General features: G+C 30.1%; 1 protein-coding gene across 1 annotated transcript in view; it reads left to right on the forward strand.

The window, feature by feature from the left end:
• Positions 1-16,974, forward strand: part of kz (putative ATP-dependent RNA helicase kurz) — a 78,517-nt gene extending 61,543 nt beyond the window's left edge. The window contains 5 exon segments of the mRNA XM_076489486.1: positions 4,644-4,758; positions 4,971-5,108; positions 7,163-7,331; positions 7,957-8,054; positions 15,175-16,974. Of these exon segments, the coding sequence (XP_076345601.1) occupies positions 4,644-4,758; positions 4,971-5,108; positions 7,163-7,331; positions 7,957-8,054; positions 15,175-15,263 (609 nt within the window). The 3' untranslated portion in view covers positions 15,264-16,974.
• Positions 16,975-19,998: the final 3,024 nt, after the last annotated feature.

The raw sequence follows: 19,998 nt of genomic DNA on the forward strand, positions 1-19,998 counted from the left end.
TTCTGAGAGTCATATTTAATAAATTTTGTCAGATTTCTATGCCCTTAGCAGCCTGGCTAAATTACCTACTAGAAGACATCATGCTTAACCACTTCTGCTAGATTATATAGAGAGGTGAGCATTTTCATTGCTATGCTTATCTCCACTTTACCTTTCAGTTTACTTTACCCCATTTTCACAGGACCCCACTCCCTGGCATGTGTTTTCCACACAGGTGTGCTTTTATCAAGCCAATTCTGCACTAACAACCACTATTATTCAACATATTTTATCTAGGTTGCCACAGGTTCTGTGGAAGTGAGGTGTTCAAATAAGACTGACCAAGTGGTATTACTATAATATGCTGGACTGCCATTCATTGACTATCACGAATAAAGTATAAGAGGATCCTGCCTGTCTCTGCCAATCCTTGGATTAAATAAATCAGGGTTGATTTGCTTTCAAAAATATAGGGAATTTGCTTCACCTATTGCACTGTTCTCACATTCTTTCCAACACACATTACCTCCCCAGATTCTGCTGATTTACAGTCACAGTGGTAGAGAGAGGCTTTTCCTCCAGAGTGTTAAGAGTGAATTTCCTCCATCCTTAGAGAAGAGAATGAAGTTGGGGATCTCTCACCTGAGTCTCTGGATGTCTTTTTCCCAGTTGGTCTAGGAGATGCATCAGGTTACGTGGAAGCCTACGTATAATACTAACTCAGATTTGCTGCTCAGCTGTCTGTGTGGTAAAAAAGAAAAGTTGTAAGTCAGACCAACAAGCAGCTAACTACATAGATACATATGTTTTAATATATATACAATAGTGTCAATACAACATTTTGGCAATGCCATTATTCAGATATCAATCTAAATTGAAGGTCAAGTGACAATGTAACATGGCTGAATTGCCTGCTGGAAGACATTGTGCAAGCTGATGGATGGATCTTCCAATATTTTTGTCTCACAGTGTATAACAGTTGTTACAGACTTGATGAATTCTGTTTTGTATTTACACCTGCTGTACAAAATAACTGTATAAAACCATTTAAATGTGGGTAAAATTAAAACGAAATATTACAAGAAACTAAAAACTTCATTTAACCCATTGGGGTAAAAAGTTCCTAGGTCAAAAATTATTTTGTTTTCTTGTAATTTGCTGTTATGTTTGTTTGTAGGAACCTTCCTTGGTACAAATGGTGAAGGGTATGGTCATGCAAATAGAAATGTTAGGTCACTGGTTTATCTGTGTTACAATTTATTATATCACATTGTATCCTGCAGTGTGCTTACATTGACTCTAGAACATTCTTGCAATGTTCTAAATCTAGTTTTTACATTAAGAATCAATGTAACTGCACATCAGAATGTTTCATATATTCTATTATTTGCTCATATTGTGCAAAGTTATTCATAGGAGAAACCAGTAGAATTATTAGCAGAATGTACCTGAGAACATCTTAGAGACATAATTATGTGAGGGTGTGCATGAGGACATGTTTATATGAGTGTGTATATCTAGGGAGAGTTGTGTATGTATGTGTGTATATACACAACTTCCTATTGCTTCAAGTGTTTACAAGCATAGTTATACATATTCATTTCTTACATTGTCATGTGACATTAATTTAGAATGATTTCATTTTTATGGATTTACTGTTCAGAAGGTAATATCAGAAGAAGGGCATTGCCTGAAACTTTATATTGACAATAGTAAATATACATTAAAATATATATATCTGTAGTTAACTTATTGGTAGTTTGACCTACAACGTATTTTTCTTATCTCTTTTCAACAATCATTGTGCATACTTTCTTATTCAGCTCTCTGTTTAGGTTGAGCAAGGACCTTCTTTTTTATCAATATTGATTGTTTTTCACGGAAGAGGGTTTATTTTCTCTCATATTTCCAAACACAGATGGTCCTATCCTAGGTCCTTGGTTGTGCAAAGTATGTTCCACATTCTTCCCATAATTCTGGACAAGTAGTATTTACAATTTACCTTATCCACGTGATTGTGTAGTGAGGATAAGTGTTCATAATTACAGACTGGATGAATTCTTTTTCCTTAGATTACCTGAGTTATACAAAACTCCATCAATCTGAGCCAATCTTCTTTAAGTTGACACCAGGTAGAATTTATCCTTGCAGTAGGAATTGATGTGAAACCTGAAGTTCATGTGGAAAACAAATTTTCCAATAAAGACAACAAAAGCAGTTCAAAATCACTAAAACAATTACCTGCTTTACAGGAAACATTATTTACTTAAACCATTGCAAAAAATACAACTTCCAATATGAAGGTCAAATGAAAACATCTATACGGGAGCATTTTAATATCCACAAATCAGCAATCAAAACAAACAAAGAATTTCCAGTTGCAAAGAACGTAAACATGCCAAAACACCACACTTTTGAAGACATTAAACTGATGGGTATAGAGACACATTTTATATAGAAAAGAAATGGAAATTAAAGAAGCTTACTGGATACCACTGTTAAGTACTGTAATGGTAAAATGGCATCAGTTTCACTCCTAGGATTGTTGACCTTCACATGTCTCTGAAAAGATTTTCAAAACTAAATTCATGCTTTGATTTCTCTGTATTGGTATTATATCCTGTGTATTATGTCACATTATAAATTTCTCTGTTTCCCATCTCTTTTTTCTCTTTATTTTTATCTTTATAAACATTGACTAACATTTATTATGACTGTTATCACACTTAAGTCTTTTATGTACTGTTTACATCTCTGTGGCTCAAATTAAACCTGACACCAACAACTCTGGGCTATGCTTGGCTAGTTCTAAAGTCCAACCCTTATTTAATATCCAGTTTATGGGAAGTCGACGTCCATGCTTGTATATTTCATCACACTCATTAAACATACCCTTTTATTCTCTTGAAGAAGAATAGTGAACTGTTTTGGATTTTGTTTAAAAACCCTTTTAACTTTTTTATTTGATCCTGTGTGCTAACTTCTTAATCAGAATATTCTGTTGGTATACCCATGATCTGTGCAGTTCATTTCTATTTGGATAATGCCCTCATTGACCCCTTTACCTTACTGATGTGAGATTATAGCAGTAGCTTGAGTGGGGGTATGTTTTGGAAGTTAACATTTTTAAAAATCACAAATGTATTTTCATTAATACTTACCTCTCTCTCTCCCTTCTTCCCCACTAAAGTCTCAAAAAAATTAATAACATTATTTGATTGAGGTGCTTATATATATTACAAAGATAGAGGGCACATTGATGTGGGTAGAGATAGTCAAGTATCATCAGGGCATTTAAATGGAGTATAAAAGACTGAAGTAAGGGAGAAAAAGTTGGGCCAGTGCTAAGAGGGACAAAGGAAGAAACCCTGGCAGTTGCGTAATAGCACTAGTTGTTAACAAGATAGCAAATGCTTTAATCTTTTTATTCCATGCATACAATGTCATATGGGTGGAAAGATCATTTAAATCATAATTTGGAAATCTTATTAAATAATTGTTAAAATCATAATTACTCTCTTTACTATTATTTATATACAGATATTTGTAAATACTATTATCCCTCTGACTATGGACAGGTCAAAGGACATGTCATGATGTTTTGGGAGTGTTGTTTTCAAAATATAATTAAACAACTTCATTAACATTATGTGTCAATAAAATTTGCATCAAAATGTAGTTTATAATTACAGTTCAAGTATTATGTATCTTATTAATTTCTTAATTTAAGAGAAACTTTTGAAAAATGTTAAATATATTTTCATATGTATGTCTTATTGCTCAATTTATGTTTTATTATGACTATTGTACAAATATTGTACAAATTTCACAAGTTTACAAGGTATAACATAAAATATTCCTTCTCACCTTTTTGGTTTTTCGAGATATAAATATATTTGAAAACCTACTAAGATACTTTTTCCCACTATATTCTTTTGAAAACTTTTCTCTACTTCTGAATACTTTTCTTAAGTACATTTTTATAACCAATGGAAAGAGCACATTCCATATTTTGTATGTCTATTTATTTTTCTATGTTTTAAGAAAAATAACTAAGAATTAAGCATTTATGAGTAAATAGTAATATTATATATGTACATGCACACACACACTTTGTACACCTGCTGAATTTGAACCACCCTTGGAGAATAGCAGTAAAAACAAGTAGTATGTTTGCCAAAATAAAATGACCTGTTATGCTTATGAATTTGTATGCTCAAGATGTCTGGTATGGGTATTAAAAGTTTAATTAAAATAAAGTACAGAACAATGTTTCAACCTTCTTAGGTCATCTTCAGGTTGACACATTGTTCTGTACTTTATTTTAATTAAAGTTTTAATACCCATACCAGCCATCTTGAGAAATACAGTTTTACTTCAAGTGGGTTTCTCATCATCATGAAATGCTTACGAATTGTTTGTTAATTTACTGTTGAAGTTATTTATTGCATTACAAGATTTATTATTGTATTTAACTTTCCTGCTCACGAGTCTGTTGCTATAATTGTAAAAACAGAATATGATATTGTTTTATTGTATTTTAGGAAACTGAAAGATTGTTTAAAATATTATAAGAATCAATTACATCAGAAATTCTTGATTTTCAAGCTATGATATTTACAACTTCCTTGATTAGTGTGTGTGTGTGTGTTTGTTTTTTTAAGAGTATTGAAGTTGAAACACCAGTTTTCATCCACCAGTCATCTGTGTTACATAAGGAGGCTCCTGAGTATGTTGTTTATCAGGAAATTTTTGAAACGGATAAGCTCTTTATGAGAGGTTTGTACAAACTTGACTGGAAATAGATTATAATTTTTAATGAAACATATAGAAGCTGTCAAAAATATTTTAGCTTCTATGATATAAACATATATATATATTCATAAAATAATTTTTAAATTTTGTTTTCCATGTATTGTTTTTGTCATTATATTTTGTGTGTTTGGTGTGTGAGTTCTGTTATAACAAGTTTAATTTTGCTTTCACTTCAGTTGTTGCAGCTGTCGAGCCAGAATGGTTTCCAGTGTTTGCACCCCATCTATGTACTTTCTCTAAACCACTCAGTGAGCCAGTACCACGTTATGATGTAAAAACAGACCAGGTGCTATGTCACATGTCTTCTTCATTTGGTAAGTAAAGGAACAATTGTTGTTCGCGAGAAAAACTTTTGCACAAGAGCACTATTGTATTAAATGAAATAACATTTTCAAAGACATTCTGTGGTAGAAATGCTTCTTCAATTAAAAAAAATCATTTATTTCATAACATATATATGATTTTTTTAAAAATATATAACATTTATATCACAAGCTGTAAAAATGTCCATTAACTGAATTTACTGCATATTTAGTCAAATAGCAGTGAGTTTAGGTACATAAACAATTTACTTATGTGGTGATATTAACCTTTTTGTTGTGGATCACAGTTCAAAGTTCATGTCATCATGTTTGTTGACTTGCATTCAAAATTTTATTGAACTACTATTTTATGAACTTGTGTCAATAAGTTTAGAATCAAATTGTGGATTATAATTCAAACTTTAATATCATACATGAGTTAATTTCTTAATTTGAAAGTAAATATTAAAGGAAAACACCTACATATAGATTTTAGTGAGTCGTGGTATGTTGAATGCAGTACTTTTTAAATTAGATATTTGTGATGTCAAAATACTAACTCCATAGTTTTGTACAAATTAGGAACTCGAATTACCAATATTAACAGGTTATAACATAAAATAAGAATCTTGTATATTTTTATTTTGGTGAGATATGGCTTATTTACTGAATCAAACACAGTGGCCCTGTTCGCCTCTTTAAATATTTGGAAATGGTCCCATATATTCACGTACTTCAATATACGACATGTGAATAACAAATCAATAGCTTAAAACATACCCCTAGTGATTTTCTCAGCCATTTTAATTTGTTAAAATGTTACCATGTTCTTTTGAACCAAGCTTTCAAAAAGGTTAGTTAAGTTTTTCTATCTGATCAAAGTTTCATAATTTTTTTAAACCCAAATACAGCTTAGATACTAAGTTTAATAAATTACAGTAGAATTCCATGGTATCAGTACAGTTATTTATGATTTTTTGGTTATTCAACCGTTTATATAACCTTAAAAGATTTTGATTGATGTTCTTCACATATGAAATTTTAAATAATTGTGTGTTTACTTCTTTATTTATTGTTATATATCTTAAGAAAAACGAGTTTAATAATTTATTTCTAAATAGCAATAATTTATATACATATGTAATGTATAGTAATTGAAATGTGTTTATATGTTACAAAATACTAGTCCACTAAAACACAGCCACAAGAGGGAAGACTAAAGGTCAGTTTTATATTATTGGATACGGTAACGTATGTGCACATGCACTGGATCAATGCAAGTTACATAATATTAGCTAGGCATGACTGGAAGGTGAATACAATAAGAAAACTTTATATACATATGTTGTGAGACTTAAGCTACTTTGACTAAATTAGTATTTTTGTGTTATAATATGTAGTCATTCTAGCATGAAAAAAGCATAATTTGTATATACTTTGTTTTTTTATGATAGTTATGAAGTTGATCAATTGGCAGATACCACTTAGGTATGGTATAGAAAATAACAGATAAAATATAAAGTCTTACTAGAAACAAAAGTCTGAAATGAATTTGGAAGTTTTAGAAATTAGAGGAGTAATATTTGAGATTTTTGGGATGGAAAAAATATTTTTTTTAATCATAACATGAAATCACTTTGAACTCAGACTAATAATGAAACAAATTTGATATATTTACAATCAAATCTTCAGTAAAAATAAAGAATCTGATTTTTTGGTACAAAAAATCTGTAATCTTTTCTAAAAGTCTGCCAAATTTTGTGAAGATGCATGTGCTATATTAGCGATGTTGCAGATACTTGATGTTTGCAAACGTGTAGATGAACTCATATTTCGTACCAAGCCTTGTGCAAAAGGGTTAAACATATATGATTTCAGAATTTATACTTAATACATTATTTCTACATACTATATATAGTCCTTGTAGTGTCATAAAGTTATACCTTAAACTTTAATTAAAATAGCATTAATGTTAGAAGGAATATTTTTGTAGGAATAGATTTATTATAATACTTTATATGTTGCAAAAAATATTAGTTGCTTTGTTACAATCTTTATAATTGCAGGGAGGTATGCTTGGCCTGTTCCTCCTGTGGAACTAGAATTTCCTGCAGGCATTGAAAAATATCGATGGTTTGCACGTTTTCTGCTAGAAGGGTATGTGGTGAAAGCGTTCAGAACCAATGTAAATGTTCTACTGTCACCTCCAGTCACGATGATAAAATCATGGGCAAAGTAAGGATTTTATTCCTTAATCAAACTGGAATTTAACATATGTTTAACTTCTAATAATTTATGGTATATCTTCATACCTTACTACTTTAAAATTACAGCTGCACTGGACTGATGTAGCTATGGCCTTAATCTGTTTAACAGTAAATAATTTTTGAACAAGTGTTTTATCTTAGGCTCTGTATAAAAGTCAGAGACAATGTATCTTCGTTTATGCTTTTCTCTATGTATTTTTTATATATTGAAAATGTTTGATTACTATTTTTAAATTTGCCTTGTATGTCTATTTCATTATTCCCTCTTAAACTATCAGTTTGTAATTCTGTTATCACATATTTTAATTTCGTTATAGTATCCACATATTATTCTTTTCCATATAAATTGTTTTAAGAGTAAAAACTCGTATTTTGTTATAGTTCCACTTCAAAGAATTGATAAAATTGAAAAATTATCCCCGATCTGTAATGACAAGTTTGGTAGAGTTAAAATTAGTTCAGACTTTTTAAAATGCAGTGCATCTAAATGACTAATTGCTTGTTGTGTACATAAGAGGAACATTTCTTTCTAATCTTTCTTAATCTTAGTAATGAATTTACATTTAATAACTAGATGTTCTCTCATGGTTTAGGCTACAACCTCGAACTGAAATTTTTCTTCAAGCACTTATTGATAAAAAGGTTGACTCACATGAAGCTCTTAAGAAGACATGGTGTTCTGATTCTAAATGTGAGTTTTTAAGTTTATATATATACTTTTTTTGTTTATTTTGATATAAATCCATGTAAACTTGTTTTTCTTCTAAGAACAAAATAGGCTTTAGTAGTTTTGAGTCATGTTATTTGAGTATTACAAAATACTATAAATGATTTTTATTTGAGATTTTGTTGCTACGTTTCTGTGTCTCATAGAATTGTACTCTCTTAATTTACTGAGTTTGAAGATGAAAACTTTCTAAATTTTAAAAAAGTAAATACAGTTTTTAATCCAAAAATTTAATACAAACATATGTCAGAAGATATTTTTAGGTTTTTTAACTTTTATTTTTTAAATATTTTTGAATTGAAAATAGAACCTAATAATGTATATTTTTGGCCTGTGGTATGTAATAGAACACTTACTGTTAAATTTAACATTTCATCATATTATCTAAGCCTGTTTTGCACCATAATTTATTAGCTCTTTCTGTAGTTTTTATTAACTCATCCTTTTTGAATTAGAAAGGCTTTCCCTCAGTGCAACTATACTGTAGAATAGATATTAAAAATTGACTAGAAAATCTTGTGTAGTTATTAGCCCTACAAATACAAGCTGTATGGAATCCACCCAGCTTGTAACTATGAAAGTATCCATGAGAGTAATTGTTTTATAATTTTTTACAATGTATTTGAATCTTTACAAAATTTTACCAATTATTAGTAAACATTACAAGGTTTGCATAATATAATATCAGGGTTTTAAATTAAGTATTAAATGTTTTATTAAAAATTTGCTTTTAGAATGTTGCAAAGTAATTTTGATTATCTTAAATTTGTTGAGCTTCATTTTATGATCTCTATATTCTTCTAGTAAATCAAACGTTTTGTGGATAAAACATTATATTTAATCTGTTGTGGTATCACTTTTAACTCTGTATGGTGTTGGTCAATCTGACCAACCATCTAATCATCATAAAAATGAGGAAATAAAACTAAATTACCTTTTTCTGTTCTAGAATAACTGATTATTATAACAGGAAACTACAAATGTTTCAAATGTTTGTCTTAAATAGCTCAAGTTTCATAAGAGTATACATCTTTATTTTTTAGTAATTTTTGTTGTATTGACTATTGAACAATGTCTGATGAAAATTATCGTGATACCAGTTGAAAATTATGTGATGCATATGCAACTCGTATTACTACATCAAATAGTATAACATGAGCTGCTGGCAAGTATATACCATGAAGATGTTTATTATTTTTCTTTAATTATCTTAGTTAATGACTTTCTATGATATTAATTACATTTATAATAATAATGAATAGTGAAAACAAATGATAAAGCCTTGTAATTAAGTATCAATCAATTTTATTTGCAGTAAAGCTTTATATTTTATTTATTTTCTTTACTGTAATGTTATACTTGATTCTCCAGGTTGTAGGTACGTAATCAATTTATAACAAAATTTCAAAGTATTTATGGTCAAAGTTTACACTTCTCACTTTTTCACATATATTTTATGTAGTTATTTTATTGCTAGAAGGTGGCTTATAAACTAGAAGAAACAAAATTAATAGTACTTTGTCCTTTTCAATATTTGCAATGAAATTCTAAAGTAAATCTCCAGAGGGTTTCTTCTAGTATTTTACATCTTTTACCTCTGTTTATTTTACTGTTTGTGGCTGAAGTAGAAACCTGTCAAATATAAAAAAATAAATCATCATTCCTGTTTAGGTATTGACATACTTTTAGTACTTTCACACCATCAATATCAAATAAGTTCATGTGGCACAATTCCCAGAACTTTCCTTGCTTCAAAAACACATTAGGATAGGACTTATCCTATTGTTGACAATATAATGGTTACAATGGCATTTGTCTTAAGTATTATAAAATGCATCTCAAAATGGCTGGTATAGGTATTAACACTTTTACTGATAAGGAGAGAACATCACTTCGACCTTCCTAGATCTTCTTCAGGTTAAGAAAGAGTGTAATGTGACCGTTGATGGACACATCTTAGGAACAAGAGTATAAATGGGTCTGGGATTGTGGAAGGCTTTGCAGGTGGATGTTAGGTTTTTAATTAGTACAGGTATAAAGGTGTTCGTTTATATTGGTTTAATTTTGGATTTAATTGCCTCATAAGTAGGGCCTCTTTGATTTTGCATTTGTTTATATTTGTTTCCCTACTTAATATCTGGGAATTCTCTATGGTTGTGTTATGTTTATTTGATTTGCAGTGTTCAAAAATGTATGAAGGTGTTTGTTCTTTTAACCTAGTTTCCTTTTTTTCTGCTTTTCTCCAATATAGAAATCGTGGCAATTGTTGCATTGTATTTTATAAATTATGTTGGTGTTGCATTTGTTACTGTAGTTTTTACACATTATGGACTTTAGTTTTGTACCTGGTTTTTTTAATAAATTTGGTGTTCACTGGAATGTTGTGTTTTGTTATAAGTTTTTTTCCAAATCATTTAACTACAACCTCAATAAATATATAGTGGGCATTTTCTAAATATGTAACATCAGCTGGCTCCTTTCTCAAAGACTCTTTCAACTCTTCACAGAAGTCCCAACAACTGAAGACTGCAAAATAACTTTAGAACTTTATATCCAAGACCCCAACCCATTGATACACATCCCCAGCAACCAATTAGCAACCCTTATAGAATTCACTACCACCAAAACTAACTTTATGTTCAATAACCAAAGTACCTACAAATAAATGGCTTAAGTATGGGGAATCCCGTGTCACCAGTTCTAGCCAACATTTTTATGACACATATTGAATCTCAAGCGATCAGTTCAGCCTTACACCCACCACTATACTGGTATAGGTATTATGGTGATAAAATTGCTGGATTCACGTCTACAGAGCACACACTTAGTTTTTTACAACCACGTTAACTTGATATACCCCAACATTAAGTTCACTTGTGAACAAGAAAAACTAACCAAATAGCATTTCTTAACCTCAAGATCACTAGAACTGATACACAGTGCAAAACAGAAATCCACAGAAAAATCACCCATACTGGATTATACATTCCCTGGGACTCAGCACATGAAACAAAACAAAAACTCAACATATTAAGAAACCAAATAAACACAGCCACAAAACTATACTCACCTGATGAAATCAACAAAATAAAACACTTCATCAACATCAATAAATTTCCTCAAGAAACTGTAGAAAAAATTATATGCACACATGTAGACCAACAACAAGTAAACAACAATAAATCCCAAGATACAACAAACTACAAAACCTTATACTGCTACATGCCATATGTTCCTGGCATCAGCGGAAAAATAACAACCATTTGGAAGAAACTTATAACAAAACAACATTCCAGTAAACACCAAATTTACCAAAAAAATCACATACAAAACTAAATTCCATACTATATAAAAACTACACTCACAAACACAACACCAACATAATTTATAAAATACAATGCAACAACTCCCATGACTCCTATATTGAGGAAACAAGCAGAAAAATTGAAACTAGATTCAAAGAACACAAAAAAACACCTTCATATGTTTTTGAACACTGCAAATCAAATAAACACAATATAACCATAGAAAACACCCAAATACAAAGTAGGGAAACAAATATAAACAAACACAAAATCCAAGAAGCCCTACTTATATGGCAACTAAAACCAAAATTAAACCAATATAATGGAACACCTTTATACCTATACTAATTAGTAACTTAACATCCACCTGCAGTGCCTCCTATAATCCCGTACCCATTTATACTCTTGTTCTGTCAACAGTCACATTCAAACTCTCTCTTTCTTAACCTAAAGGTGACCTAGGAATGTCAAAACGTTGTTCATTCCTTTATCAGTAAAAGTGTTAATACCCGTACAAGTCGTTCTGAGATACATTTTTATTTTGAGGTTTCTTTTCATCAATAAGTATCATAAAATGTTTATACTATAACTTTGTAGAAAGTCCAGCCCATTCTAATACGTTGATAAGCATATATCATACATAAACTATTTTAATCACAGCTCTGAGAACAAAAGAGATAGAACTTGCCATCTTCTTTACTGTACAGATGTGGGACGTTGTTGGCTTGAGCACCCATATTTTGCTCTCCTAATTTCTAATCTTCTTATGTGAGACTAGTGAATTGGAGGTTAAGAGTGATAGATGGTGTATCTCCACAGCATTGTGGGTCCTACTTCCACAGTCACTTCCAAAACCTAGGATACATTTTATAATCCCATGTTGTAGCTTGTACCTTAGGATCCTTTTAAAAATATGCAGCATATTTTGTTTAATTATATATTTAATAATAAATACATATAATATATATATATATATTATTTACAAATAAATATTTAAATTTATTTTTCTTAAAACATAAACCAGTAAATATAAGTATTCAGAAAACAGTCAGAGATCTCCACTACTTATGTTTTGATGCCCTTTTTTTGTACTCATGAGTTGTACTTGCTAAACCTTGACTAAATTCACATCATTAAAGAAAAAAATAATTTTTGTAGACTTAATATATGCATTTTTGAATACTAAAAAAATTATAAATGACTATACTAATACCACAGAAGTCTATTATAATTTACCAGGCTTCTTAACTATGCTGTATTTGGGTTTAAAAACTATAATTTTTCTTTAGTAAATAGTATTTATCATAGTAATTCAAACTTCAACAATAAATAGCTTTTCCCTCATAAATAGCTTTGGAAGATTACCAGAATTATGTAGAGGAAGTGTAGATTGTACAAAAAAGCAGGCATAATTAAGTCTCAGTTGATGAAGTGGTATGATGGGTTTGATAAATAGTATATTTTGGCAAATTGAAAAGATAGTAAAACCTTATTTTATATTCTAGTTTGCAAGTATCAGAAATGTGGTTTATAATTCATATTGAATTATAAATATTGTATTGTAGGCATCATCAAATGTAATCTGACCCAGAAGATTGACATACCAATATGACACACAAAAATTGATATTTAGCCATTTTTTATAATATTATTTTCAGATTAATAAATTAACTAATGTGTAATACTAACATTTGAATTAAAATCTCCAATTTCATACAAATTTTTTTTATATATTTTATATAGTAGTAATTCAATAACGTTTTGAATGTAAATCTATGTTGTGATATGTCCTCTGATCCCAAAATGCTAATAACGATAAGGTTAACCCTCTTGCAATGGGCAGATTAACGAGTGCATATTCTAGTTATAACCTTCTAGTTATTTTCAAAGTTTTATTAAATAATATAACTAGTACTTATGTCAGAGAAATTGACAACAAATAATTTTTAAATCAAATTTTAATATATATCTTAATTTTAAAGGAAATTTAAAGAATAAATGCTAAATAAAACTTTTTGTTACATAACACCTGTTGTCTTATTGCTCTGTTTATATTTTATTACATCTATCATACAACATGGTTAAAAAGTTAGAAATTTGAACTTGAGATACAGATGAGCCAAGCTGTTGAAGAGTGATGACTATGTTGTTGCTCTGAACAGATATGAGATTTTTTAAAATTTTTAAATAGCTTATTTAGAAATCCCTAGATAAATTACAGAGGTTTTGTATGTACTATTATAGTAAGTTAATAATTATTTTGTTTTTTGAAATGTATATTTGAAACCAACAAAAATTAACATCTCTTCACCTTCCACTAATGTAGTAACTTGATATTTTGTTTCTAAGATGCATATACAGGGCCTAGAAAAGTGAATATATCTTTACTCCCCTCACTCAGAAGAAGAATAAGCATTTGTAAATAACTAGTATTTATTGGTTGATAAAAACAAACTTTTTACAATGTTTGCTGAAAGGTAAATAGGATTTTATAACCATGAACACATACATGCTCCTAGAGTATATGGAATTTAGCTGTACAGTATACGGCTAAATTCCATGCATTTCAAGAGCATGACCAGTATTCAAACATTTGTGATGTTTAAGAGATTGACTGTGAACCATATAGTCAGGATTTCACAGATTCAAAGTGCAATCATAACTGGCAAATTCTCATTGTAAACACTGTAGATATACATAAGCAAATAAATTCAACCTCATTCTACAATGGAGCAGGGGTCAAGTTGGCTTATTTCTTTCCATGTACTTTTTTGCTCTCAAGAGTATCGTGTAAGCATAATGACATTGGATTTCTACTTCAACACTTGACAGTAAAGTTAAAATTTGAAACTCTCTAAATACTTTGGAACTTTGTAAACAATAAAAAAAAAAAAAAAAAAAGAATGGTATGAGAACTCCTTTTAATTCTGATTTTGCAACTTTTCATTATACTTTGATTTGTCTACTGGGTGGAAAGTCAAATATATATTTGTTAGAGTAGAGATAATAACATATAAAATATTGAGTTTTATATTTATTTAGGAGGTTCAAGGTTACACATATGAAGTTTGTGATTTTTTGAGACAAAGAAAAGTATTTTTAATAAAAATTTGAAAATCACTTTGCACTTGGACTAGTAAGAAAAAAGATATTCATAGACAAATCTGTGGTTAAAACCATTGAAAAACTGATTTATTTTTATTTTATTTTTTGTACGAATGATGGGTAACATTTACGAAAAGGCTACCAAGTGTCTATGACAGTTCACAGTTTGTATTAAAAGCTATAATATGGAAACTACAGAAGTCCAATTAATATGTACTTCTCACTTTGGGTTCATTTTTATCTCATTAATAATACAACCTTTGAAAACTAAAATTGGAAGTTGAAACCAGAAGGTTATTTGAACTCTAAAATTATTGAGGAGAGATATGTTGACTCTGTCAATTTTGACAAAAAAAAAAATTATAAAACTATTTATGCATCAAATCATTTCAGGGTCTTTAGTAAAGAATGAGTCACATAAAACATGTATCAAAAACCCTGTCAGTATTGTAATTAAACACATTAATCTCTGTTGTATTTTACAACAATTTCACCTGATTTGTTTGGTCACTTATTTGTGTATTTTTGTAACAGGAAAAAGACAATGTTTCGTTAGGTAGATCACACGAATAATGAACAGTGTATAAAAAAAATTCTTATTCAGAGAACTTTGGTGCACTAATCAATTATAAGTTGTCATGTTTCTTACCACTTAAAATGTTTTTTTCTTGCAGATCTCCTCAGGGAGTATTGTGAGTGGCTGCCCGAGTCTCTACATATCAAAGTCTCTGAAACATGGCCACCATTAAAACCAACAGAATAACCAAAAGACTAAAAATGTATATATGATATGTACATTTCATGTAACCCATAAATTCTTCACTGAAGAGTTTGATTAATATGTGTAATATATACACACACACGATACAAGTCAACTCATTTTTCTTTTCTTTTTAAACTTTTACAGGCACTGTTACAGTTTATCTCAGATGAGTCTCCGTTTATTATGTTATACACATTAAGTATTATGATTTCAAATAGCTGGAAATTTGAACTTAGAAGTTAATTAAATGTCAATGTGTATTGAATATGGTATTTGCCAACAGGATTGATACACACAATTTTCTTTCTTGACACGAATATATTTTAATATAAAAATAACAATACAATGTTTAATAACAGTTATTACAAATAATAAGTTGTATACAAAAGTTTTACAAATAATAATCAGTCTTCTATCTGGTCTGAAACTGAATATTTTATTAACAGCTCAGGTCCACAACAAGCTAATTAATTCAGGGTTGATATATTGTACACTTTCCTTGACAGCTAGTTATCGTATGAAGCACATGCAAGATTTTTATTGACAACAATATTTAATGTCTTCACAGAAATACTAACATCCAAAGTAAATTCACTGCAGTTAAACAGTTTGTAGCATATAAATGTTTGTGGTCAAATACCTGTAGTTTTCTGATTAATAACCACTTGTCACAATTATAACTAATGAGATTTATAGTATACTAACCGTAACAGACTTGCAAAAAATATTCTAAAACTTGTCTTTTTGTGTGTTGCGATGGCTATCTTTTATACTTGTTAGGCAAGATTTTTGAAAATTCAGCTGGCAATACTATTGGCAATTACTGGTATTTACATATGTCATACATTGTTGATTCTTATACTGCAGAATCTTCTACAAATTTAGAGAACAAGAAGGACTTTTGCTATACATATTTAAGAATATATATTAAACTGAACTAAATGTGTATAGTAAAATAATATTAAATCTGTTACAGCTCGTTAAGCTGCTATGTGGTTTATATGCTGACTTGTGGATAAGGAAACTACAAAACTGTGAGAAAATGTTTCATTATTGATCATAGTGGCTGACAGTTCAAAATATTAAGCACAAATGTATCAAAACATCTCAAACAAAGAAACTTATCAGTAGATTATCCTTTATAAAAACATTTTACCAAGTGATCCACCTGCTAACCAAGAAGTATAAAACATTACTTTTTTCACTTTTAGATACCTGGTCTTCAAGAAATTTTTGATAGACTAATGTGCTAAAAAATGCAATTACATAGTTATAGAATAAATCAAAATCCTGTCATCCACTGTTTAATGTAATATACAAAATTTCACACATTAACTTTTCCTTTCTTCTTGTTTGTGTGTAAAAAAAGAAATTCTTAAAACAAATTTCAATGGTGCAGTTTTTAAAAATATGCATTTCCTGCATTTGATATATTCTGTATTGTTACTTCATTAAAAAAACTCATGAAGAATTTTAGCATTTCAAGTGAAATTTTTTAAGAGTAAAGTTTAAGGTATTAACTATGTGTAAAAATAACCCTGTTTCAATCAAAAACTGTCTAGCTAGTTTTTTTATAAAAACCTTCAAATAATAATGTCAACTGATTAAAGAAAAATATGTTAGAAAATATTTAAAATTACATATTTCTAAACTATTGTATGGTATGGTAATTGTTACTTAACAAATAAAATTTCAGGTTAAAAATTCTAAAGCTGTTATCCTCTAATTTATTTTAATGTACAAAAAAAGTTAAAACTTCATCAGTTTTGAACCATATTTAGAAGTTGCTCAGTGAGTTTGAAATCCTACACTGCAGTGACACAGTAGCTTATGTAATATTTGCATTGTAAAATTATAATTTGATTGTTTGCCCAGTAATGTATATGATTTTGGTTTAGTTAATCAATTTGAATTGTTATTGTTTCCTTTGTGCTATTAGGAAAACGTTTATGATGGCATTATGCTTCTCAGTGAGGACCACACCTTTCAGTATTATCATTCACCACATTCAAGTGTTTAACTATTTGTAGTACCTCTCTCTAGTTCTCTTCGTTTTCATGGCACACAGTCATCTTACCCAAATCTAGATGGAATTTCAAGGCACTTTAAGAAACTTGTTGTGTCCTTTGTAATAATTTTCAGCTAACATGTTCTCATAATTCCTGATGTTCAGCTGGATGTGCTTTGGAATGAATCTCCAAACTCAAACCGATGAGTTCTTCATTGAGATACCACAGACATCCAGCAAATTGTGCACGAGCATATTCTGAAAGAACAGAATTCATCTTATACTTAACATGATAGTGAGTGGGAAGTTTAGATCATTGCCAAAACAACTAGCATCAGGAAAGTGCACTATGTCCTACAACAGATTCAAACAAGAAAGATGCAGATGTCATGAAGTCTTCTTTCCCCAAGGCCAGTGAACTAAACATTCCCATAACCAGGACATATAATGCTTTGGCCATGCATCTTGTAGTAGCCTAGGTTTAAACACAAAATCTCACCAGAAGGAGTACCATTAAGAATGGTTATGGCTAGTGCAAGAAGCTCTCCATAATCATCTCTGGGTTAGCTGACCTAAAGCTCTCTTGTAAAAAACTTAATTTCAGTGTTCTTAACTTTCTCACATTGAAAATTGTAGTATCTGAACCAGAATGTCTCATACAGTCTTTGAAAACACCTGCCAGGACAAGTTCTGAGATATGAAGTTGTTATGCCCAACACAGAAGATTCTTGTTTAATGATGAGTAAACTGGAATTGATGGCAACTGTCTGTTGGAAAAATATAAGTGTAGAGGATGATGTTTGGAAAGCACTACATCTTCAAGTCAGTGTGTGTAAGATGTTGCAGGTATTTATAGTATCCTGATAGATTGTGGAAGATGGAACTGAAGATAAATGTCATCAAAGAACTAACAAGTATTTGCTTACTTCTAATACATTGAGGAATTCTACAAACAAATGTGCAGTCTATAGAGCCTCCACTTGCCTTTGGAGTCTCTCTGTGAAACTGGAAGGGAATGCCCAACTAAACATTAACAATAAAAAATACAAGTCACCAAAAAGAAAAATTGGTTCTCAAGCAATTCTATATGTAGATAGCATCTAAAAATCTATGATCAATTTTCCATGAAACAGCAGTATATATACATTCTGTTTGAAGTTAGTAATTCAAAATGCAAATTATATACGTTAATTTAAACCAGTTTGTATCAGAATATAATAATGCAGAACAATTTTTTTTCTAATAATCAGTGATGTCGAGAAAAACCCACTTGTTGAGAAATGTATATGTAAAAACAGCTCGTTTGGGTTGAGAAAATATTTTACGTATATATTTCTCTACAAGTGGGTTTTTCTCGACATCACTGATTATTATCAAATCACGGCGATTGTACAAGAAGTGTAAGTCTTTGTGTTTTCTCAGTGTATTTGCACTTATCTGTTACCATTATGTCTGAACTAGCATACCTTACACCACTGTTAACAGTACACGCTCATACGATCGTTAAGAAACTAAGAAATTTAAATCGAAGAATTATCAATAGAAGAAATGACATCTATTTCATTCAACAATGTAGAAAGGAACAACTAATCCCTAATTTTGTGAAGGTAAAACTATCAAATAATTTTATCAAACATTATCCAAAATTTACAGAAAAAACTACTTAAAGCCATGTTGAACACGAAATACAAAGAACTACATGACTTACAAAAACAAAAAATGAACCTAGACCATCAACTGGCATGCTGCATTAAACCAGATTTACGGACTTATACAACGAAACATAAACCAAATCAACACTAAGAATGACAGATCCGCCACAACAAAAAAAACTAGAAAACCTAAGATGCAAACAACAGAAAAGACACCAAACCGTTGACTAACCACACAATTAACAGATCCGACCGACAATTAAACACAGACAAGATACATCTACTTAACAAAGGACTCAACTTCGCAATAGCACCTAGGTACATTCCAACTTTAGAAATCAAAACATGTTTAGAAGATCTAGCCAGGACACTTGTGATACTTTCTACAGAAAATAACCAACAGAAAGAAGGCAACAGCCAAACTTCCCAGGAAAAATTTAAATTTTCCAGAAACACCTACAAACAACATCTTAAACGATTTTTTCAAAGAATTTTCTCACAAAACCATCAACATAATTTCACAAAACAGAAAGCTAAAAAACAATCTTACGAAAAGAGACATTAATTCCATTAACAACCTAAAACAAGACAAAAATATAAACATTCTGAAAGCAGATAAAGGTAACGCTATAGTCATAATGAACATGAATGAATACATCCTATCAGACATGAACAAATTTAAACCAATACACACAAATCTAACAAAGACACACGAAACGCAACTAAAGAAAATACTACTAAAAATGAAAAAAGCCAACACAATTTCACAAACACTTTATTCCTACCTACGTAAAACCGATTCACGCACACCACAAATATACGACATTCCCAAACCTCATAAACCAGATTGTCCATTATGACTAATAACGTCCACATATGAATCGTTTAATTACAATCTTGGTAAATACATAGCATGGGCATTCTCCAAATATGTAACATCAACCAGAGGAGATTAAGTTCTTCATGGAGAGCAAACGTCAGAATGTGGACTTCTTGAGCAATGAGAACTGGCTGAATGACTTAGCATTCCTCACAGACATTACACAGCATCTGTCTGATTTAAACGTAAAACTAC

This window comes from Tachypleus tridentatus, chromosome 2 (assembly GCF_004210375.1).
Source record: "Tachypleus tridentatus isolate NWPU-2018 chromosome 2, ASM421037v1, whole genome shotgun sequence".
Taxonomy (NCBI): domain Eukaryota; kingdom Metazoa; phylum Arthropoda; class Merostomata; order Xiphosura; family Limulidae; genus Tachypleus; species Tachypleus tridentatus.